This window comes from Cyprinodon variegatus, unplaced genomic scaffold (genome assembly GCF_000732505.1).
Source record: "Cyprinodon variegatus isolate N-32 unplaced genomic scaffold, C_variegatus-1.0 Scaffold234, whole genome shotgun sequence".
Taxonomy (NCBI): Eukaryota; Metazoa; Chordata; class Actinopteri; order Cyprinodontiformes; family Cyprinodontidae; genus Cyprinodon; species Cyprinodon variegatus.
The window spans coordinates 285850-309791 of record NW_015150687.1 but is presented as its reverse complement, the minus strand read 5'-3'; the positions used below and the strand labels follow the sequence as shown (position 1 = coordinate 309791).

Here is a 23942-nt window from a genome sequence, read left to right as displayed (position 1 = left end):
GGATGCGAGTGTGAAATGATCTGATGGATCATGTAGTGACACGCATTATTTGTGACTCAAATGCAAGGTCATTGGATTAGATCAGAGGAGGCAAGATTTTTCTTAGGGAAGGTTTAATATACAACTTCCAACATCTGTCTTAGTGGGTGATGGGATTCAAACCAGCAGTACTGGTCTTTTTGAATGGGTTTGCAATACACATTTACACCATAACTGTCCTCCATCTGAGACTCACACTTTAAGAAAGCCACCTGCCATTTTTTACATCCTTACATGGGAACTTCATGTATTTATCTACTGAGTTGATGTGACCAGTGAGATGTTGGACTTTCTGAGATTTAAGTTTAGCAGGCAAAAATGATGTAGAGTGGTGCTAAAAATAAGCACCATCGAGTATAAACACTAATTCACAGGCATCGATATTTTATCAGTCCAAATGTATACGGGTCCCATTCCTACCTAAAATCCTGATAACTGAAATTTTATATTCAGTGGGATGTCTTCATTTTGTGCTCCAACTGTATTTCTTTTAATGAATGACATCGCTAACGCCACATGCAATGCATTAAAACGTTGATTATATTCTGGATTCACTTATTGTTAATTGACCTTTCTTTGAGTCAGATAAAGAAGTTGTAATTCCAGAAAAGAGGCCTGATTCTGCTTTGTTAAACATGCATCTTAATCATTATTCTTTCTTTAAACTTGATATGACAAGCTTAAATTAAAAGTGCAGCCAATGGGGCCTACCTCGCAGTATCGATGGCCAAGAAAGTATGAGTCTTTGTCCCGGTGTGCTGAGGAAGATCTTTTACAAATTTAATCAGTTCTTCATTGTTGTTAAACTGGCTGAGGTTGACATGGTGAGCCACATCCTCACCATATGATACTATGCCCACCTGGAAAACACACAGAAATTGTGGTAAATGTTATTCCATATCCAATGTTTTTCCTTGTCAAATTGTCTTTCCTGGAGTGCTTCTCTCCTGTCGTCACAGTGGAAGTAAAATTAAAATGCTAAAACTGTTAGGCTATAAAGGAGATGTATTACTGACCTGCGAGAGGGTGGGCCCAATCCTGGTGCTTTTAAGGAAGCGGAGAAGAAAGTTAACAATTGCAGGCCATGGGTAAATGCTGTTTGATCCATCCAGCACAAACACAATGTCCAGATTGCTCGAACAATCTAGAACAAAATCAGAACATATTGAAATGTCACAAATTACTGGAAATACTACATATATAACACATTTCAACTGGTGTTGTATTTACATATTTAGAAAAACTAATTCATCACCATTTCAATGAAGGGGAAATTATGTAGGTAGCGCCATCCAAATGTGCCTGAAAATCCACTGTGATGTTTTATTGTGTCTTAGTTTTCATTTTGTCCTCCAGTTTGGAAGGCCATAGTTTAATCACTGGCACTTGATTGGCCTTTTTTGCAATAATTTTTCTGCATGTGTTCTGCAATTGTGCTAAATTTAAACTTGTTCCAAGCAAAATGTTAAACCATGCCTCAGTATAATTTTAAAACTTAACCTTCATTTCACTAAGGAACTTTAATATTTCTTTTAGAGTTATATGGTCATAATCTGCTCAACGGTTCTACAACCAGATCTTTGCTCAGAGATGCCATATCTCTCTCACAAGCAAAGCTTGTTTTCATTGCCAGTAAACAATGCAGTTAGATATTGGAATAAAATTCTGGAACCAGTGGTGATCCATTTCCCCCAGAAACTAAAGTCCATCCTCAAAAAAACAAACAAAACAGCTCTAGAAGGTCCCTGCAAAGATTGGACTATCTTAACGCACTAGAAAGTGTGAGTAGGAGTAAAGAGCTCAACTCAGCTGAGCACTTATTAGATATCTGGGTGTGCAGTATATGTTAGAGTCAACGCTAAACCACACACTGCTTATCCTCAAACAACTCATGTATGGGGAATTAAGTAAAAACAGCTTGTAATTAATAATTAGTGAATAAATTGTACTAATTACTGCAAGAATACAATTGTCTAATGACACCATATACCTCAAAATAAATGCCAGCAAAAACCAAAGATGGACAACCTCTAGAACCAAGCTGTGTAAGTCGTACCTTCTTGTAAGAGTAATCAAGCTTTTCAAGGATATAAAATACCACCTCAGTCTGTGTTTTTAAAGGGGAGCAATGATTGCCTTAAGTAACATTTTCAATGTTTTAAGGGGTTCAACACGGTACAAAACATGTCTAGTTTTATGGGTACTGGCTAATAGTGATGAGGTTATATCCCTTGGTCAATACACCTTTTATAAAGGTCTGAATGGACACTTTAGGCTGCTAATGTCTTTCCATATACACTTACTGGCAATTTCATTAGGCACATATGTTCAATTTGATGTTAACACCATTATTCAAGCAATCACATTTCACCACCTCACATAAGGCGGAGATTAAATTAACTTTTTTTTAAAAAAAAACAATCACATTTCACCACCTCACATAAGGCGGAGATTAAATTAACTTTTTTTTAAAAAAAAAACATGGCTGCTCGTGCCAGATAAAGTCAGAATATGTATGAAACTGGAGATTTCTGATAATAACCAGAACAAAGACATGTCTAAGGAAGAGAAGACACCCGAGATCATGTTTAGTTGAGTGACTAGCCTTGGTTTATGCTAGTGGTGTTATCATGGTTTAATAGATGAATTATTGGCATGTGTTCAGCCCATTAGTATTAAGTGAGCATGGTTTCAATGCCATGCTGCCAATTATTGTTCATCACCCGGATCAATTTATGTTCACTACCCTTTCCTAAGCAAACAGTGAGCTCAGAGTGCTTCCAAAATCCATTTCTGGTGAATCTCTCAGGAAGGTTTGCGACATTAATTAGAAGAATCGAGGAAGCTGAGTTGTCTAAAAATAATCCAACTGCTACCAACATTAACTAGAAGCACAACATTTAATTAAAGGAATTGTACTGAATAATTTTGAAATCTCAAATAAAGAGGATAATAACAGGAATACTTATTCAGGGTAATGAAAGACACTATTTATTTGTTAATTATCTACAGCTCTAATCCTTTAAAAATAATGTTTAATTCTAGTTAGAGCTCAAAACAATAAATTTCAATATTTATTTCTGGTAAATAAATAGAAAAGAAAAGAAAATATAGGAAACAAAAAAAAGCAATGACTGGAGTCTGTTTACACTAAACATTTTTCCTAGTTGTTTCCTTCCAGGGAACGAGAGTGCAGTCCCAGTAAACTGTCTCCTAAATTGGGCATACAATGCAGCAGAAGAGTTGGGCTGGGCCAAGCCAGAGAGTAATAAAGGGTAGCAGACAAGTTTACATTCAGAGGAATGCTCTAATCCTCCTCTCCTGTAAGGGAGGGTGAGTTTGATGTTGGGGTCTTGGGTGGTACTGCTATGATTGGTAGATACTGCTTATCTCTTATCCTGCTCAGATAATTTGTATGCATACATCATGTCCTGTGAAGAGTGGCTGGACATTACTCAGGCGAGCTACATACTTTGAACTCCAGGAGCTATGGAGTTTAGGATCTGGAAGGAGGGGCTGACGTTCGCACAAACTCCCGAGATGTACTGCTGCTGGCCGCACATGTAGCCATACTGAGGACCACACGCCTGTGGAGACAAGAGACACACACATACAAATAAACTCTGGGAAGGAGGATCTCACAGGACTGTGACTGGTTAGCTTTCCACCAGTCTGAGGTGATGGGTGAAGAAATGTTCAGGGCTACTAAAGAGCAAAAACAAAGATCCCAAGAGGAAAGAACTACTCAAATCCAGGAAAACTGAGAAGATGCAGTTTTAAAGTACTCAAGAATTATATTTGAAATGGAAACCAATACTATTTTACAGTAGTAAACTTTGACAAATAATCTAAATGTTTTTCTTCACTGAGAGACATACAACTAACGTTTTACCCACAATCTCACTGTTTTGTGAAGGTGTGAAGTTTGGCAAACCAACTGCTAAAGGCCTCCACATGTTCAACAAAAACAGAGACTTGTCTTCCTTCTCAACAACAATATCTGTTATAAAATATTTGTGTGTGCTGGGGTGTATTTCTTACATTGTGGGCACCATTTACAATGAATCATAGCACATTGTGGGAACCGTCTGATCTAGTAGGTAACAATGCCTGGTCCCCACTAGGTGCAGCAGAATGAAAATTATATTACTTCTGTTTACACCCATTGAGATGACAAACTTCGAAACTGAACTCTTTGGTTCTTCCCCTTATAATGTAATAAATAACTATTCCAACTTTTCTGACAAGGCACCTGAATGTCTTGTTTGTTTTCGAAAATCTTTGGGGGGTTTTCTCCAAATATTTACATTTCATCACTGCTGCACCTCATTGTCATTGTCATGAGAGCTGAACAAAATTAAATTTCGTTTTGTATACACTCTGTGGATAGAAAATTACAGTAAAGTTTTTCTAAGTCTAACAATGATTTGTATAAGTCTACCTTTTAAACCCCAAAGGTACTCAAAACAAAACAATGAGCACATCTTCACTTAGACAATGTCATGAATGTCGTGGTTGATGCCAAAGCATTTATGAGCCTGTAGTCTATGTCCCCTGAACGTTATTTAGCTCTAAAGCACGCTCTTTCTGCAGCTGTGACATCAAACATGTTAAAGGGTCCAATCTAGCAGTCGAAGTATCATATTGAAGGTGGATTTTGTGGATATCCAGGTCAACTCGGACACCAATGGCAACTCCACGTAAGGTGAAAACAGTAAAAAAAAAAAATAAAAAAAACACTTGTCAAGAACCAGCAAAAGAGTGCAATAGTTCTGTGTTTTGGCCACAGGTGACAGAATAATCAGAAAACTCTGACTTGCCTCTTTAGTCCAGCCCCATCTAATTAAAAACACAACTGAAAGAGGTTTTATTTCTTTTGTTCTTATTGTCAACGCTTTATTGGAAAGTTTGCTATACAGTGAAAATATACAGTTGAAAATTTAATTTTTATGCTAAACAGATTTAATATATATTACCATGTGAATAGATGTAAAAGGGAGATTACACAAGTTTATTTTTCAGGTCATTGTTGGGGGACACAAAGGGCTACTGCATCAAAACGTTCGGGGTCCCCTACATATGGCCTAAGCCTTGACTCCTAGAATTAAACCCCATTTTTTTGGTCAAGCCCTGGAATCACTGACAGACTAAATTTAAGACAAATACCTGCTTAAAATCTGCACTCTGCTCCCAATCATATCCCCATGTGTTACTTACAAACAAACTAATGTGTTTGCATTACAAAAAGTCCACTTTACAAAATCTGTTGCAGTCAACTCTCAAACAAATTGAAGTAAGGATCATCAAAAGTCTCAAATATTTATTAATGTAGTTGTTTTTTTGTATTTCTTTAAGCATAAAAAGAGTAACTTTATTAAAATTATTTTTAAAATAAACAAGCAAAAACTAAAAAATAAGATAATGATTCCAATAACAGCAGAGTTGTTTCACAAATAGTATCAGATCGAATTTTCTCGAAGCACAAGATGAAATTTATGCACAAAATAGTAATTCATAAGCCTGTGGTTGTCAGGTCTGAGTAAATTGGTTTTACACAATATGTTCCAATCTCATCTGTGCACTTATAGATTTGCATGACATTCCCAGGACAGCGAGTCTCGATGGGAACTATGGTGTAAACTTTGTAGTTCAAAGGTCTGCAGAGTTTTCTAACAGTGAGTAAAATAATTTTTTGTGCTTGGTGTGGAATATGTACACTTCCTGCTTACCAGAAATCCTCCAGAGGGATTGGTCACCAGAGTGGTTCCCATGGTCATGTTTTCCTTTACTTCGTGTACATCGGGAATAGTTGTGTTTTCTAAAAAAGAGAAAAAAAAAAAATAGGGTGAATAAACACAGTGAGACAAACAAAACTTACAGAAGACGAACAGCTGAACAAATTCCTCTTTTGGATTTTCCCACAGGAAGAGTGCAGCTACCCCTTTTTCCCTCACTTCTGTCTGTCCAGAAGACATAATAGGCACCAATATATATGCTTAACACTGTTAATGTTTTTTACCATGATTTGCCTCTAAATGTGGCTTATTGCTGTTAAAACAGATGATTTGGTGGTGGTGGTATTGGGTGGTGGATGTTGAATCATTAGGTAACCACAACATGTGGCTAAAATTAGTTCCTCAACTTGGGAATAATCTGGATCTGGTTTAGTTTAGATTTCTCTTTCGATGGTTTCGCATGGCCTCACTAACACGTTTATGTGTCATTTAACTCTGTATGATGCTCCACAAGTCATGAGAAAAAAATGTGTGTCCTGCCTTTTTTTTAACATCATAAAGTTTATTAAATTGTGCAAAAACAATCATAGTGAGAATACTTTGGATTAAACAATACAATTAACAGTAAGGACATTTTATTTGTTAGACAGTGTTTTCCAAATTCCTTATCATCTAAAAGAAGGAATGACACAGAACCTGTGCTCATCATATGTTCCTATGCAACAGAAAGTAGTGCAGGAGAAGATTGCTGCTTTTACATTTTCAGATAAAAATCTGAAAAATCTGTCTTACTGAAGGCCTTTTGCAATGAAAAATATAACAGAACTATATATTGGGTTATTTATGAGTTCCCTTTATTATTTTTGAGCAGTGCATAATTCACTTGTATATGTTTGTCACTTTTTCTCATTAAGACAATAACGAAATAGACCTCAGTGTGATTAAATATAAGATCATCTAAATTATATATTTTTGACTGTTTACCTAAGCATTTCTGCATGAATACACTACATAATTTTTAAAATTACCTTTTCGTAAATAAAGCCACCATAATTCAACACCACCTAGCAGCCAAACAAAAACCTGTGGTTGATTGATGACTTTTTTGCCAGTATGTCATCATGCATAATGAGCTCGCTTCTCCAGTTTGACTGTATGTTAGAGCGGTTCAAGATTACAACACATCAACCGCAGGGTTTAACCTTCCTCATTATGGTTTGGGTTTTCTCATCTGTGCTGGGAAAACTATAAACCCAGTGTGGAGACGCAGTTGGCCAAGCGGGACTGGGGTGTGTTATTAGTAAGTGAGCTCAGAGCGACAGACTGACTGACAGATCAGCGTGATGGATGGGGATAGTGAAGAAATATTTACAGAGATCCAAGTTGAGGCTGATGTGTCACACTAAGTTTTAATGGAACTTTCTACTACAGCACTGTTATTGTGGAAAAATGGTTTAAAAGTTTGTCTCCGGGTAATCTGACTATAATTGTCAAGCTAATTCAATTCTTCATGATCAAATTTTTGTATTTTAAGAGGGGTTTTGATATACATGTATGTCTGATTCATATAGAAAAACAATGCATTGACCTACCCATTGCCTTTTACATATTGTCGAGAGTACATAGGGAGAAACACCCCTCTCCTCTGTGATAATCTTTCAATCTTTCCTGGGAATCTAAATACTTCTGCATTTCTGAATGGCTACATTGTCAATCTAGTGAGTTAAGAGTCTGATCTGTGTTCTCCTCAAAAATGGAGACCTCAAAAGGCAAGGATGTTTTCAAATCCGTTATCCTATCTTATGTCCAGTTACAGATCTGATGTGTCAATCATCTTTTTTTATATTGACAAAGATGGAGAACTTGTAAGGGCTTTAATTCGTGCAGAGCCACAAATATGTTTTGTTTATCTACCTCATTAGGATAAAGTAGAAGGATAAAACGTTAAAACCTTGTTTATTATCTATCTTCCTGTTCACATGGAACAACATCCTCCAGCTAAGACCCCAATCAGATGAGCAGTTACTCTAAGTAGACTATATTAAAGTATCTTATTTCAAAGAGCGATATGATTAAGTGTCAGTAAGTTAATGAACTTTGAAAAAAACACGCATAAAACATTGACACATTTAGTACATTTTGGTTTTATGGATTTAGAACAGATATTTCCTGTATAGGAGAAATTATTGGTACTTTTCCTTACAAGGAAATTATTTGATAAACTAAAGGATAACGACTGGAAACAGGGAAAGGTCATCTACAGTGCATGTGAGCTTACAGTATAAGTTTGTTTCTATTTTTCACTTCATCCAGCTTCCCTTTGTTTATTTATGAAGTCTAATGAGGAACTGGAACTTTTACTTGAGAACGGACTGGGTTTCCAATTATAAGAATTACAAATAACTATTGCACCCTCTGAGTTAACTAGTCGGGGGTTTTTTTTGTTGTAATGTCTGTGATCTAATATCGGCTCCACAACCAGTCATGCAGCTGCAACTTATATAACTAGTTTTAAATAATCTGTCCTACTTTCTTGGGCATTGTTTGTAAAATTGTGTTACAAAGAGTATTATTTTTTATTGTTTGAGCTAAGAAGTATGAGTCATCATTGACAATTTCCTGATATCCTTATTTCTAGAATGCTTTTAATAGCGGTGAACAGACCTTAAACTCAGCAGATGTCGGTTAACCGCCTAAAGACATTTTTTATTTAACAGTCAGGGCAACAGGTCTATAGTCATTGAAGACTATTGGCTGAGTCCAATAGTCCTTGTTCCTGAGGTACAGGAACAAGGCAGAAGGTCTTCCACATCACTGGAACTGTCTCCTGAATCAGGCTAAAGCTGAAGAGGTGCTGCAAAATCCCACATAGCCTCTCTGCATAGGCCTGAAGCGTCAGGATTTGGTTTAGGATAGTTGACCCAAAAGCAGAGACAGGCAGACAGAGGTGAGTTTTTAGTTGATTTAATGAAGAATACTAAAACAAAGTCCAAAACCACAGACAACAGGAATCCAGAAATCCAAATGAAAGCAAAGTCCAAAAACAAACGAGAAACCAGGAGTCCAAAAATTCAAAGATAAAAAAATAAATAAATAATGAAAACTCAAGTCAAATGTTACCAAAAACCTAGGAGTCATCAAGGGAAGAACTGTAACCTGGAGGATGGCTCAGAGAGACGAGTGGAAGGAAGACTGATGAGGTTAGACAAGGACCCAGCAAAGAAGAACTGAACAGCAAGAGTATTTATAGGAGACAGAAACAAAGAGAGGGCTAATGAGCAAACTGCGAGCAGGTGTGCACAGAGCAAAAGAGGAAAAGAGCTAGGGAAAAGGGAGAACAAAAGAGGGCAGCAGAGGGCAACAAATAGAAACCAAGTAAACAGAAAATAACCAGGAAAGCACAACAAAATAAGAATTAAACCCTTTAAACTAGAAAACAAGGAGTAAAGCAAAACTGGATACTCAAAAGAAAAACATAACAGAACCAGAACTCTAACATGCAGGACTCTGGGGCTGAAACCATCTGGACACGGACCTTGTTCTGATGTCATCTGATATCTAGAAACAGACAGGTAGAAGGGGGAGGCATCTTTGGATTTGGTGAAAAACCAACACATGGACACATGTGGGTCCATAACAGAGGAGAAGAATGAAGCATTTGAGGTGTGAGAATAAAGCTTTGGGTAAAAGGAGGGTTGGATGATTGACTGTAGGCAGGAGAGAGGGATATCAGAAGAGAATGAGCTGGACAGTGTTTCAGAGGAAAGGGGTTCTAGTTTTCCCTTTTGTGACTTATATATATATATATATATATATATATATATATATATATATATATATATATATATATATATATATATATTTCCTCTAATGGTCAAACTTGCATTCATTTCCCTCCATCTGACTATGTTAAATTAGAGCAGATGACGGAATTAAAGACATGGCCTGGAGATGTACAGTACATGTGTGTCTGTGTATTAAAAGGAGATTTAGCAAAACGTATTGTTGTTGGATGATCTTGAACTCATATTGAGTATTTACATCAGATGTTGCACCCCTGCCTCCATCAGTAGTTTTTATTGACTTTTTCAGATCAAATTATTTTTCTTTTTATATTATTATTATTTTTTTATGTTATTTTTACTTCTGTAACAGTCCAACCATGTCCTTTACATCTCTTGTAATTTATTGGGTCTTTTTATTGGCCCTTTAATTGTGCTGCTCAGCTCTCAGTCAGCAGGCCTCGATCTGCTAACCTTTAAAGTTTTTTTTCTTTGTCTTCAATTCCATTTCTATGAATGAAAACCTTCGTGTTTATTCACGGAGGCGCGAAAATTCAGAGCCTTATATGAAATAATCAGAGAGGTAATTATGCAGATATAAATTTCTTGAGATCGCACATTCACTTACACACAGGTGGAGTGCATCACGTTTATGAAGTTTATTTAAGATAACTTATTTTAGTTGAGAATGCTTCTTGAATCTGATGTATTCATTAAAGCTAACAGTATGAGGAAAATGTAAGAGAAATTTGCAGCAAGAATACTTAAATGTTGTTGCAGAAGGCCTGTTGACTTGATGATATTTTGCTCATATTTTATCATATATATATATATTTTTTTTTTATTTTTTTACAAATAAGGGTTTCATATACACTTCAGTACTAATTTTTCTTTAGTAATTATGATGAGTGGCTCTTTATTTTTCATCTGTTTATCATTGGTATTTAGAATACATTTTTCAATATTATGAGTAAGAGAAAATTTTGCAGGCATTTTTGGCCAATCTACCATGGGCAGGTATAACTGAAGGAGCAGAAGAGATGTTTTTAGTCTATAGACCTACTCCATAAACCAAGGGCTTATGTTAATTCCAGAGAGATTAGTTATTAAACAAAAAAACTTATGGAAAAAAAAAAAAAAAGCACCGCTGGAACTTTAACTTTGCAGACCTTCATCCACTTTGACACAGTGGATAGAGCAAACGCTAACACGAGCACAGAAATATTTTGTTCTTACTTGGCAGCTCAAGCTTGATGCATTTATTGTCCCCCCGTCCAACGGGGCATTTGTAAACATCTCCTGTCTTTTTGGCTGGCTGACCCGAATGTGGAGATCCAATCAGAACCCTAAGAAAAGAAAGAAATGGGTTAGATTGTTGGCCAAGTGAACCTGAAGCCAAAACTCACAGGAAAAAATTATAATTTTTACAATTATGATAACAAGCAGAACACACGTACTATTAAAGCAATTAAGAGTTGGCAGGTCGGAAGGAGCGACTGTGTGGTCCACTGCTACCAATAACAATTCAAATATGGATTAATTATACTTATTTTGTTAAATGAACCATAAATACTAGGGTTGAACTGACCTGGAAAGCTGTAAGAGCTTATCATGATTGTCCTGTGTGGCTCACATTAATTATATCTATTATCACATTAAGATAACAATAAGAACAAGTTAATTCAATTCACTTTTACATCACACAATTCAAGTCCAATGTTTTAGCTGTTTGCTGAAAGAAGCCCTATTGCTCTTTGTGTTGACTTGCTTTAGGTATCTAAGGTCATTGAACACAACTGTATCAACCATCAATGTGTGTTATATGAAATCCTACCTCCTGTCAGTAAACTGATGCTAAAAACAGGCGGTGATCTGCCTTCCACTGAACACTTAGGTTATTAACATTCCTAAACCCAATTGGGGTCATTTAAAACAGAGTGCAGCAAGATGGGACTCAGACTGGCACCAGCTGCTTGTGAGAAATACATGACATAATGATTTACGCCACTCCACAGCTGTTAATACATGCCAAAAAATACAGTTACGGCATCAAAAAACTTATTTCTAAATGTTTGGGTCAAAATGGATGATTTGTTTTTCTTTTTTTCCTTTTTTTGCAGCTATTGTTCATTTTTAAAATTTCTCAATAAAAAATACAAAAGGTTTCTCTCAGGGAGACATTTTCTTGCAATGTTTTTGAACATTTCAACTTGCAACTTAACATTTGCATTAGATTTATTGCAACACTCTGAACAATAAAGAAATCATGGGGAACCAAAGCTGCAGTAAATCGAATGATGATCACGCCACATCGTGCTGCATTTCTGCAGATGATTTAGTGTTCAGCACCACTAAGGGTGGAGAACTGGTGGATACATCTGCCTCTGGTTAAGTCACCTCCCTGTCATTGCATTACTTCCAGGTAATTACGCTTTTTAAATACAACTTGTTTGCAGCTATCCTTTCAATAATCCATGATCGTGCAAGACTTTACTATAGTTTCCACTCCCTGCTTTTACTCGGGTTTGACCTCTTCTCTCTTGGATTTTGGCTGATCTGATTCCCTCACTTGGAACCTAAATATGATGCAGTCACAACTGACTCCAAAGATTAGCAGTGAGTGAATAAGAGTGACTATCACATGAGCTTTATTAAGCTAGAAGTTGCAAAACACCACTTCATACAACAAATGTAGATTTGAATCAGATGTGGTTTTTGCAACAGGTTGGAGAGAAGCAAATGAACCATTCATTCCTGGTGTAACTAACGACCAGATCCAGAAACGCACTTTAATGAGCATTAACAAGGCTTTAAAAGTGTGTTTATGGGTTAATCTTGCAGGTAGTCAGGGCTGTTTTGTTTTAGAATATTTACATGCTGGTTGTGAAGATACTTTGGTAAACAGTTTACAGTTTCTGCCAATAAATGCAAGAGGAAGCATTAACTAAGGGAGTACCCTAGTGAAATTATGTTATTTTAGAGGATTTTTAAATGCTTTTTATGTTTTAAAAAAATAAATGATTAGGAAAATAAAAGGACAGTTAATGCACATTCAGACTGCCATGTACTGAGTTTGTCTGAACATTGAGGAGGTTGTACAGCAGCAAAGGTTACCACAAATGAAGCTTACCATTTCCCTTCGCTGTTCTCAAACTGCTGCACAGTGTAGCCAAACATGTCATCCAGAGGGCCTTCAAAGGACATGCTATTCTTCTGGTCCACATTGAAGGACAACACACAAGTCAGCAGAACTGCAAAGACAAAAAGGAGGAGACAAAAGGTCAGACATAATAAGACAGCTGAAGGACATAATTTGTTATTTCAGTCTACTGCAGAGCCCTCCAGAGCGAGTTTCTGTTAAATAAACCAGCAGAAATCCAGAAACAGTGTGCATTAGTTTTTTCCTTCCATGGAGCAGTAAACATTCACAGGACATGTTTCTAAACCAATTCGGAAATGAAAAACAAACAAGAAAAATATTATCCTGGAGTAATTAAAAGAAGGAATACATCCGGGACATTGAGAAGCGGCAACAGAGAATAGAGATAGAAGACATGGACACAAACACAGATATGTCTACAGTGAATCATTTGGAGGACGCTGAAGGAATTTCATACATTACTATGAAGCACAGTGGTCAGAGTTCAGGCGGACGTGCAGAACAATGACTTATTCTCTGTGCTCTGCTCTGTCTCGCTCCGTCTGGACATATCACAGAGGCTCTATATAAGTCCCTCCCCGTCTCTTTGCTTCTACAATGATACTCTTTATGCTTAGTAATCCAGTGAATTCTTCAAGTATAATTGATTAAATTATGAGATATGTGAAGAAGCAGGAGGATGTGAAAGAACAGAGGGATTACAAGCAGAACGTGTAAACATGGACCACATACATGGACACCCAAACACAAGCAGCTGTTTGTCCTTTGATGGCGATCATTTGTTTTCCATGCATTTGACCCAAACACTGCAGAAATGTATGATGTGATGTCTGGACCAGTGTAATTATACATTTTTCAGCAATTTGAAGGCTGATGCTGGTTGTTTGGCCAGTTGATTCTCCTCTTTAATCTGCTGTGAATTATCAAAACATCTCAGCATCAAAACGAAAATAAATTGCTCTTTAAAGATCCATCTAAAGAAAACCTCTTTTATCTGCTTTGTCATGAAAGCTGGATTTCTATAAAAAATGGCAACAGAGAGTGGCTGTTTAGAAGAAGAAAATATATACTAAAGGGAGGACGATTGTACGACTGTACAATCTGAAAGTTTTAACTCACTTCAAATCTATCCAACAATGAATTGACTTCATCTTATCCAAAAGGAAGTCATTAAAAGTAAAGGTCCAGAATGGAAACCCAGAAATCCCCTCTGTCTCTAGCTCATTCCATGCATAAAAGTGCATACATTTTTAATATATATGCTTGTTTGAATAGGTTGAGTAAGTTTGCCTTTTGAATAATTTATTGATTTCTATTATTTTCAATAGGTAAACTGTTTCTATCTACACATATTTAGGATAAAAATGTTTTATTAAACTGAATTTAATTTGTATTCAGAGACTCCAATGTAGTTTTATGTAGGTTTCTTTTAAAATAATGTGTTTTCTTACAGCCAGAATAAGCAGTAAACGATCTAAGTCTGACTAATTAAACTGAATAAACGTCTTTCAAAGATAATAGAGCTATCGAGTTCACATGAATGATCCTCAGTCAGGAGGAAACCATGTGACTGGAGCATGTTTGGCTCAGATATCCATGTTTATCCTTGAGGATATCCTTTAAGATAAACTAGTGAGCTTCAGTCACCTGAATATCTGTCTATTTGTTTCCATTATATCCGCACAGGCGAGTGAACAAACGATGGTTATCCATTCAGATCAACCAAAAGGACACATGTGCTTTTCATCTGGAGGGCCCAACGTAACAAGCAATTTAACTCAATCGTTGTTTAAAATTACAATAATAGCATATGGTATACTTATTGTTTTAAGTGCAAAAGATCTGGCATATTCCAAGCAAAAAGGGAGAAAGATCCAAACACAAATCTGTGCATGCATGTAGTTCATAGTTCAAGGAGACTCAGGGGCCTAAATTACATGTGATCACTGTGAAAACTGCCTCCCTAACTTACAAAAACATGTTGATTAATTATCTCCACTGTTTCTATGCTCTATCCCGTCTGCTCTTCCTTTGTGACTCTCTCACAGAGAAGCTCCATTTCCTGTTCCTATCAACTGAATTACAGAGATCCCCTAAACTCTTAAAGGCACACATGTACACACAAGGATGTTGCAAAAATACACAGCTAATTTAGCTGATGTAAAAATGGCCCCAGGCGGATCAGGTCTACTTTTTTTTACCAAGCTCAAGTACAAATCAGAGTCAAGCTGTCCTAACAAGTCAGCTATAGAAACCTGTCCTGTCCACAGGCACACTGTTCTGTCCTTGATACCCCATCATCATATCCAATCGAATTAAAACCACCTTTTGCTATTTTGCTAGCTATTCCAACCTCTGACTGAGAATCCAATAGATAAACTTCCCTCTTTGGAGATGGAAACAATCTTTGAAATACATAAAGCTGTTCTGGTACTGCAATCCTTGACCTGATCTGAAATCCTTGATCTGAAATGTTGCCTTTGAGAAATTGATAGGTTTTCATTAACCTTTTACAATTATAAAGAAAAAAAACATAGCGACTTAAGTTTCCCTAGAATTTAGACTTTTGAACTTATTTCAAACTATGCATTGGGAGATCCTTGGGCATAGCCAGAATTAGCTGAAGGTATACATATACCTTTTAATCAGGATGGATGGAAGGATAATCCTGTTGTTGATTACTATCTTGTTTTGATGATAACATTGTCCTGATTGTGTTATGTCTTGTTTACTTTGTTTTTAATCTGAATCAGTCAGGCCTTGGCCTCTCAGCTAACATTAGTTCCTGTTTGTCTTGTAAAATAACGTGTTAATTGATCTGAAGATCTTACAAAGATTATTCGTGTTTTTTCTAGTGAATATGTCATTGAAGTATTAGCAGATGTCAATTTCTTTTTTTGCAATGTAAAACAAATTAGACGTTAGCATCAGGGAAAATATGAATTATGCAAATCCACAGTTTGTTTTGTATGGATAGATATTGCTCCTGGCAAGACAATGAATGCAACTTATTTTGCAGTTCTTTTGTGAACGAAATGTGTGTAATTTTGAAATAGAGTCAATTCTGCACAGTAGTTGTTTGAATTTTCAACTTGCAGATAAGCCATGCATTAAAGTGCACATTAGTGAGCAAAAATGTGTTTCAATGAGCACATTCCATGAATGTTGTTAGTTCTTATGAATAAATTCATTGTAAGGGTAAAGTCTGTTAATTTCAAGAAAAAAAATAAAGGATCTCTCCTTTCTCCAATTTTCTTTTTTTTATCCTCTGTTACAGCTTGACTTACAGTTTGTGCGTAGGGTCTAGTCTGATATGGTTTGTTCTTTCTTTAACTCCCTCAAAATTCTTTGGAGCACGTCTGTGTTTTTTTTTTGCATTTGTTATTTTAATTGTGTTTCCTTCTACTTTCAACGATTGGAGAATTTTTATGTTTTATATCTGTAGCATTTGTCTTTTGTTCTTGCATGTTTTAGAGTTTGCATAACACCTGTTTTTTGCAGCTCGTTTTGTCACTTGCTGCACGTTTGGAACTTTCAGCCGCCATAGTGCTCACTTTCTCCTAAGGAGGCTTTCTCCTAAAACTGCTTCAAGCGTCCTCAGAATATTTGTATCTTTTAGTTTACATTTTTTGTTAAATGTAAATGTAAAACAGCCTCTTTCTTTGGAATCCCTAACACTGTTTACATAGATGTTTTTCAAATGAAAGGGAAAATGATGCTATCATTGTCATGGTGGCTTTAAAATGATGGGAATAATCACAATTAACTAAACATTGTTGTGCTCTAGCAGTTTTAGATCGCTGAATGCAGCTATAGTATCTATCAATTACAAACAGTTACACTAATAAACATTTTAATCAACTAATCAGTCTGAGCAGAGAGAAACATTGGTGTAATACTTCTGAAATGAACAAAAGTTAAGCATATTCAGGATGCTGACGGAACATTAAACACATATATAGACAATTGCAGTTAAAAGGCATCTTTAGTATATACAAATTTATTCAGCTCCTTTTTAAGCTTTTGGGTTATTTCTGTTCAACACCTCTAAGGATTCAGATTAAGTTTAACTCTGTGTCACCTTGACCGGGCTCAGTAGTTCTCAGTCATATTTTCCAGACAAAAAAGAGTTTTGTCCAGCAGACTACCACTTTTTTACAGTAAATATTAACTAAAATTTAGCACTAAACAACCCCAAAGTCAGATGTGATCAACACTGTACAGCACCTGCTGGCTTGTCAGACTTCTCAACGGTCATAAAAGTCACCTAGCTGAGCATCTGCGGTCTACAAAGACTAAAACAACTATAGTAAAATTACACACCTAACAGGCACCTGTTCATTCGTAGCATACCGAACCAGCTATAAAATGCTTTAAAGATTATCACAAATCAGCACCTTTGAAAAACAAGGTGATTAAGATTCCTGAACTGGACATCAATTTGCTAAGATAGGAAAGGTGTGAGATAGATTATAATTAAAGGTGTGTTATGGAGGGAAGGGGGTGTCTATGTTTGCTGATAAGCAGGATAACGTTCAGGGAAGAGTAAAGTCAGGAGGTTTGGGTGGAAGCTGGAAGTTCTCTGCACCATCTGCTGGCATTTAAAAACAGACAGTCCTGGCAAGATAGAGACGTCTGGCATTGCCAGGTGCAGCCTGGAGCCATGAAACTTATGAAACTGAAATATGCTCCAGATATCCTTCACTTTTATCTTTATTGGTTTTCTTCTGCTTATCGTTTTTCTCATACTTTCCCGCATGCTTCTCCATTATTCACTTGTTCGTGTTTTGTTTTCTTTTCTTTGTCCGATTTTTGAAGTAGTGTATATATTTTTCTGGTATAATCACTTTGGGAATAATCATGTTGAGTTTCATGTGCCTTAGTTCTTATGCTGAACTATTTTCTCTTGTGGACATCAGCTTAGAATCGGCATCCTGGCAAGTTCACAATGCGTGGGTGTGCAGTGGACACGAGGGGTTATGAATGTGGGTGTGTTCCAGTCTTTGAATGCGCTTGTGAACAAGGGGCTGAATTCTGTGTTTTAGAGCAAATGTCTCAAAGCAGAGGAGGGCAGGATAAATAACCCAAGCTGACAGCATGAGTGGAAACAGCAGCTCCAGCAGCAGCAGCAGCTCTGTAACGTTCTCCATGTTCCTGCACAGCAGAAAACCATTATCAGAGCAGCAGAAGCTAGTGTTGCTTGTTTGGTTGTTGTTTTTCAAGATTATGCATTTAAGAACAAAACCGTCTTTGTCTCTAGTATTTTCTAGTCATCAACCTACAATGGCTACCCTTTTGACAGTGCCCGTTAAGTCAAACTTCTTTTAACCCACATTCCATAAATCTACATGAAGTGAGAACACAAAAAAGGTAGTGTTCTGTCTAACAAATGGCGTCAATAATGAGTCAATGGCTGAAATACGGAAACTTTGGTATTAAGCCCCTAATGTTATGCCAGTAACTTGGCCAGAGCTCTGGGTATAAATACAAAGTAAAAAAAAAATGCCAAATGCATCAAATTTTATTTTATTTTAGTAAGTGCTAGAGGGGTCTCACTTTTCATTTTTGTGTTGCATAAAGTAGAGCAGTGCTGCCCCTTTATCACATGTCGCTGTGCCAGTTGGGTGGCTAAAAGAGAGATACTGCACTTTGTTGATGTGCAATAGGCATGGGAAGTGTTACCATCGGCTTATAACCCAAGTTTACAATATTCTCACTTATAGTAAGGTTTAGGGGGTACTTACTTTCCCCATTTTCTCTTAAAAAAAAAAAGTGTTTTGGGGGAGAGAGGTTATTTGATTTGATGATCTGAAAAAGTTATACAAACCCTAAAGGATGTAAATACTTGCATAAACAAGTAGTCGACCAGCACAAACAGGTCGACTGTGTGTTTTAAATACTGAATTTGTTTGCATGCATACAATTTGTAGTTTTTCCATTAAATCTCAATTCAAATAATTTTATCAAACTTTGGATCTGCATCTTAAAACGAATTATCGGTAACAGCGCATAAAGACTTTTGACAACTTAATTATCTGTGTAGAAGTTTGTACATTTTCCGTGAAGGTTACTGAGATGTTTCATCCTGGATTAAACTCACAGATGGCCCTTCAGTTAGTTTTCTGGCATGGCTAAAATCATTAGCATCAGCCTCTTCAGACTGTTTCCTCTCCTCCATCCAACCAATAATTCATTTGGCCATCCCTCTGTCCCCTGAGAACATTAATCATCATTCATTCATTTTTTTTCTTCTCTCCATTCATCTATGCCTTTTCCTCTTTAGCATCCACTCAGTAATCTCCATGTTTGTGCCCCTTCCTATATTGACTGAACATGCCTGGTCAGATTACACGCTGTGAAACTTCCAGATGTCCTCTCTGGAGCTCTGTTTTCCCACCACTGCAGAAAACATGCAGCCCTACAAGATTACATCACCCCCCCTGATGGCTGTCAAAGCTTTCATCCCTGCAAGAATCTCTTCCTCCAATGTAGGGGTGGCTAGAAATCTCCAAACCACATCCCTCAAGAAAACTTACTGTATGAACTGTCAACTGAATCTACTGAACAAAACCGATTTAAAGCTGATGGAGAAGCAGGAAGAAAAAACACTTCAGGGTTGCAACAAGCTAAAAATAGACTAACAGAGGTCAAAGACCAACCTCCTTTCATATCAACAAACATTGTGCAATGCAATTTTGTATCTTATGAGAAAAACTTGAGAGGAAATAAGAATAAGCTGAGAAATATAATCTCTAACAAAATTAGTGAAGCTTATTTTTCAAGCAAATAAAAGCAAATAGAGAACAATTAGACAGGCATAAATTAAGGGATTGGTTAGATATTAATTATAAAGAGAAAACTTTGTACAGCTGTTCTGTACAAATCTGACTTTGATTAAAATAAAAAATGATATTTTAAGCTTTTAGGTCATTTTTAATAATGAAGTGAAAACTGAAGCTCTTACCCGGACTTCCAGAATACAGAACACAGGCTATTAGAGCAGCAAACACAGATCTACGTTTACTGCTCAGCTAGTTTATGTTGGAAGAATTTTCGTTAAATACTCTCTGAATACTCAAACTCTCATAATGGCTCTCATGCAGGAAGTATGACCAAAAAAATGGATCTTAGCTTGTTGGATACAAGCAGTGTCTCTCAAGCCTGGATGAAGAGATGCTGAGTTTGGAAGCAGAGATTAAACATAGTTCATACAAACCATGTATGATCCAAGTTATGCCTGTTACAAAACACAACAAAACAAGAATATTTTCGCTGAAACTGATCCTATGCTGGCTGGATGATGGTGGGGATTTTTTTTCATATGTCATACTAAACATGCATTCAATTCCACATGTTTTGCTACTGAATTAAATAATAATATAGCTCATGCCCAGAGGAAGCCGGAGCGGGGCAAGATGGGAGGAACAGCGGAGGCTGTAGGCTTTGCTTTAAGCAGGTGATTTCGGGATTACACACTGTTGTCGGACAACATGCGGTAATTTATAAATCAGATTTTAAATCTGGTTGGGTATGGATTAGTCAGCAGGTGGGTCTGGATCCGGACCGCGGTCTGCTATTCCATGACCTCTGTCCTAGAAGATGTTAGTACTGCTGTTTCAGCATATAGACTTATTGCATTAAATACCATGCAATAACAGTGGGAATGTTCACCTTATTTAATGGCTAAATGATTGCTTCATTGTATTTAGTAGTTCATAAGCCTCCCTTCCATTGACCATGAAACTCCATAACATTTCCCCTTCAAGGTCTCTCTATTGGCACTTTACCATAAATGCACAGGTGAGTCGTATATTTTGAGAATGAATCTCTAAGCACAACCTTTGAATCAGCCTGGTGAGACCATCAATTTTTGGAAACCCTGAAGCACTGAAAAAGTAGATCACTTTGGTCCATCATGAGCTGCGTCTGGATGATGGTCGGATTCAGCTGTACTTCCTTGTAGATCGACCCGCACAGAGAACCAGTGCTGGGGGCTGGACAGCAAAAGACTGGGGTTTGTGCTGGAGGTGAGCTGGGATGACAAACTGTCCTTCTAGTGCTAAATTAAAATGCATTTTTCAAAAGCCAGTTGAAAAACCTCAAAAGAGCATTCTTCCTTATTTCTACTTTTGTCAACTTAATTTCCTCAATATTCCATTTCACCTGGAAAAAAAAAACATTGTCTTGGCCACACAACATCACAACCAGTCCCTGACTGGTAATAATGCAACGTCACAGAAAAGTTCAGACAACTTTAGAGGTCATTGCTCTGCTCTCTCCATGTGATGCCCTGTTAGACAACACCTCAGTTCTATCGAGCAGCAGCAGGTGAGAGCGCAGCAGTGAACACTCTGACCGCGTAGAATTCACTGCTGGCTTCTTCTGCAGTGATTTGCATAGGGATGCTATGTAAATCCACCGCCCTCACCGTGGACAACAGGCTCGGTCTGAATTCACCTTTGGAGGCGCTTTTCATAAAAGTACAAATTTTTATTCTATATAAAGCAATGTTTGGATGAGGCTATCCTGTTGGCCTCCTGTCTAAGGAGTTAATGTAAACACACTACTCCCAGCAGACACTGCAGCTCCCTGTTCAATGCCAGTTTGATGGTTCACTGCTGGCATGGAAGAACAAAGTGGAGGGGTGGAGGGTCTAAACAGGCCTGGTGAACAGATGTAAAGCTGATCTCGCTGGAGAAAATCTCACAAATGCATATATCAAGATCTAAAGCTATCAACGCCTAGCAGGTACTAGAAATCCACAGGAGGATTAACGTGTATAGGAGTGTATTGATTCTGTGTTTCTTCTGGCAAACTGGAATAGGGTTCTATTTTGGCACAGAAACTTTGAGGGAAATGACCTACACCCAGATGAACAAAGAAAATCTCTTTATCACAAACTGCATCATTCCTCAGAACATTTTTTTTTTTCAATAAACATCAATACTGGGAAACCAAGAGTTTATCTAATGACCAAAATGCATTTTTCCCCCATCTGTAGAACAGACCACATTTTTCTATGAATGTGTGACTAAAACAAATGAAGAAGCTAGAGAGTTCAAAAAGCCTTAAACCACTTATTCTAACCAAAAAAACAGAAGCTACGGTTGCCTGTTGTTTTTTTTTTTTTTCTTCTCTTCCACACTCATGGTTTTGTTAATACTAAAGATAAAGAAATATCTTTCCACCACAACATTCTTCATAATGGACCACTTCTTTGGTTCCCTATTATCTCGCCAATGGCAAGTTTCTTTCCTCCCTATAACCTCTGTTCCCCCTTTGCCTCTTGCCCCCTCCAGACTCTCTCCTCTTTGCTCCTGATTCCTCACAGCAACAACTGCACAGTGCCAAAGGTCATATGACGGGAAAATAGCTCAGTGCTAACACTTTGCATGTGGGCATGACTAAACAGAAAGGCAGAAACTCCTGGAAATAACAGATTATTTCCAGGCTGCTGCTCAGACAGAAGCCGTAATGCAGTTTGTTTTAATCTACCATCTAATGTTTGAAAGTTCATCTTTTTGTTGTGGATATACATAAGATGTTTTAATATTGGAACAAGTATAACAGTGCTGAGAGGGGTTAAGAGGATGCTCCAGAATTTGTAATACTTAGAGAAGTGATGATAAGAGCTTAAGTGTGAAACAAATGCACTTCCTTGAGTGTTTAGTGTGTTTTTTTACGTGTTCAGTCTGAGCCTATTTTCAGATTAAGACCTTTAGATGAGACAAAGAGTCCTCTTCATGGATCCCTTAAAAAACTCGTGGAGGGAATATGGATTCCTGTTAGAATTCACAGGCTGATTAAGAGAAGATTAGACTTCAAAAATAATGATATGTGCAAAAACAATCAATAACTTTCTCTTTCTGTCAGCATGATCCAGGCTTGGACTGGGAACGATTTTCGGCCTCGGCATTTTTCCATCTACACCAGCCCATTTATATAAGCCATTTATATCCCAGAATGCTTTGTGTGGAGAGCTATTCTCGCAAACCATTATGGGATTTGCTATCACAGCGGTTGGCTGTTGCTAATAACAAAGACGGCACAGGCACTGTGCAGTAAAGGAGGAGTTACGTGACCAACGGGGAGCAAAAGGCAGTGATCATCTGTCCGAACGGTCAGTTAACTCAGTTTGCTATAAAGTCCACCATATAGTCCCTGCTGTATGTGGACACATTCAAGTCAAAGGGAAGCGGCTGTTCCAGCCATTGCATTTCCGAATTCTCCCGACTTTACACAAGTGAACATAGTAAATGTCTTTAGTTGTTTATCAAGAGGGCGGGATTGTTGTGGCGGAAGCAAGTAGGTTTGATTGTGGCCAGTGTCTTGGAAGCATCTTGCTAACCAGTTAGCAACTTAGTGCTAGTAGGTTCCCAATGGGAAATTCCATTGGGACCAAGGAGCACTGAATTGGTGACTTAGAAACAACACTGTCAAGGAACGCTATGGACAGTGGAATCATGCAAGAGGAGGAGAGTTTTGTGTCGGAGGTCGTGGATGAGTTTCCTCCGTCATACATTTTTTATTTAGAGGAAAGTGGAGACGAAGATTTTGTGGAAGAGGACGCCAGGGCAGCAGAGGCTTTGTTTGGTGTAGAAGACGTATAGTCCTACATGTTTGTTTGTACCAGGCTCATTGGGAAAACGTATTTGTTTCTAAAACAAATGATTTGTGCAACCCTTTGCATCAACAACGTGTTAAGACAAGACACAGCAAAGAGAGCCCAGGGCATTATACCACCACCATCATGTTTGACTGTTATGGTGTTGCATTCATTAAAAAGAGAAGCACAGAAAGTTTCACTTCATGTGGTTAATCCAAATAATATTTCACAATAGTTCCAGGAATTCTCAAGTTTTTTTTATTGGTCAGGAATTGTTTTAACTTGAAACTCCCTTATAGAGGCTGACTGTATTTTTCCTCTTTATCATTGAATCATGAAAGAACAATTCTGTTCCAAGTAATTCTGGTAGAAATTCTGTACTTGACAAAGGCTCCTATTGACTGGGCTCACAAACCTTTAGAAATTCTTTTGAAACACTATCAGATTTATCTTTCTATTTTTTCTAATTAATCCATCATGTTCTCTTTAGATCATTTCATCCTTTTTCAGACTTGTTATAATAAAAACAAACTATGATCTAAAGGTCAGCTTAAAATCAAGCATGTTAGGTTAAACCAAAAATGTGAGCAATTAGGCTTCATTGAAGATTTGTGTTAGAG

The 23942-nt window shown here is 37.2% G+C and overlaps 1 protein-coding gene across 1 annotated transcript in view; it reads right to left on the bottom strand.

The window, feature by feature from the left end:
• itga1 (integrin subunit alpha 1) overlaps positions 1 to 23942 on the bottom strand; it is a 63494-nt gene that overhangs the window by 29990 nt on the left and 9562 nt on the right. Inside the window, exons 2-7 of the mRNA XM_015381488.1 lie at positions 12687 to 12807; positions 10793 to 10902; positions 5769 to 5857; positions 3512 to 3626; positions 1056 to 1183; positions 751 to 899 (exon numbers count right to left, since the gene is read on the bottom strand). Of these exons, the coding sequence (XP_015236974.1) occupies positions 751 to 899; positions 1056 to 1183; positions 3512 to 3626; positions 5769 to 5857; positions 10793 to 10902; positions 12687 to 12807 (712 nt within the window). The remainder of the gene's footprint in view (positions 1 to 750; positions 900 to 1055; positions 1184 to 3511; positions 3627 to 5768; positions 5858 to 10792; positions 10903 to 12686; positions 12808 to 23942) is intronic.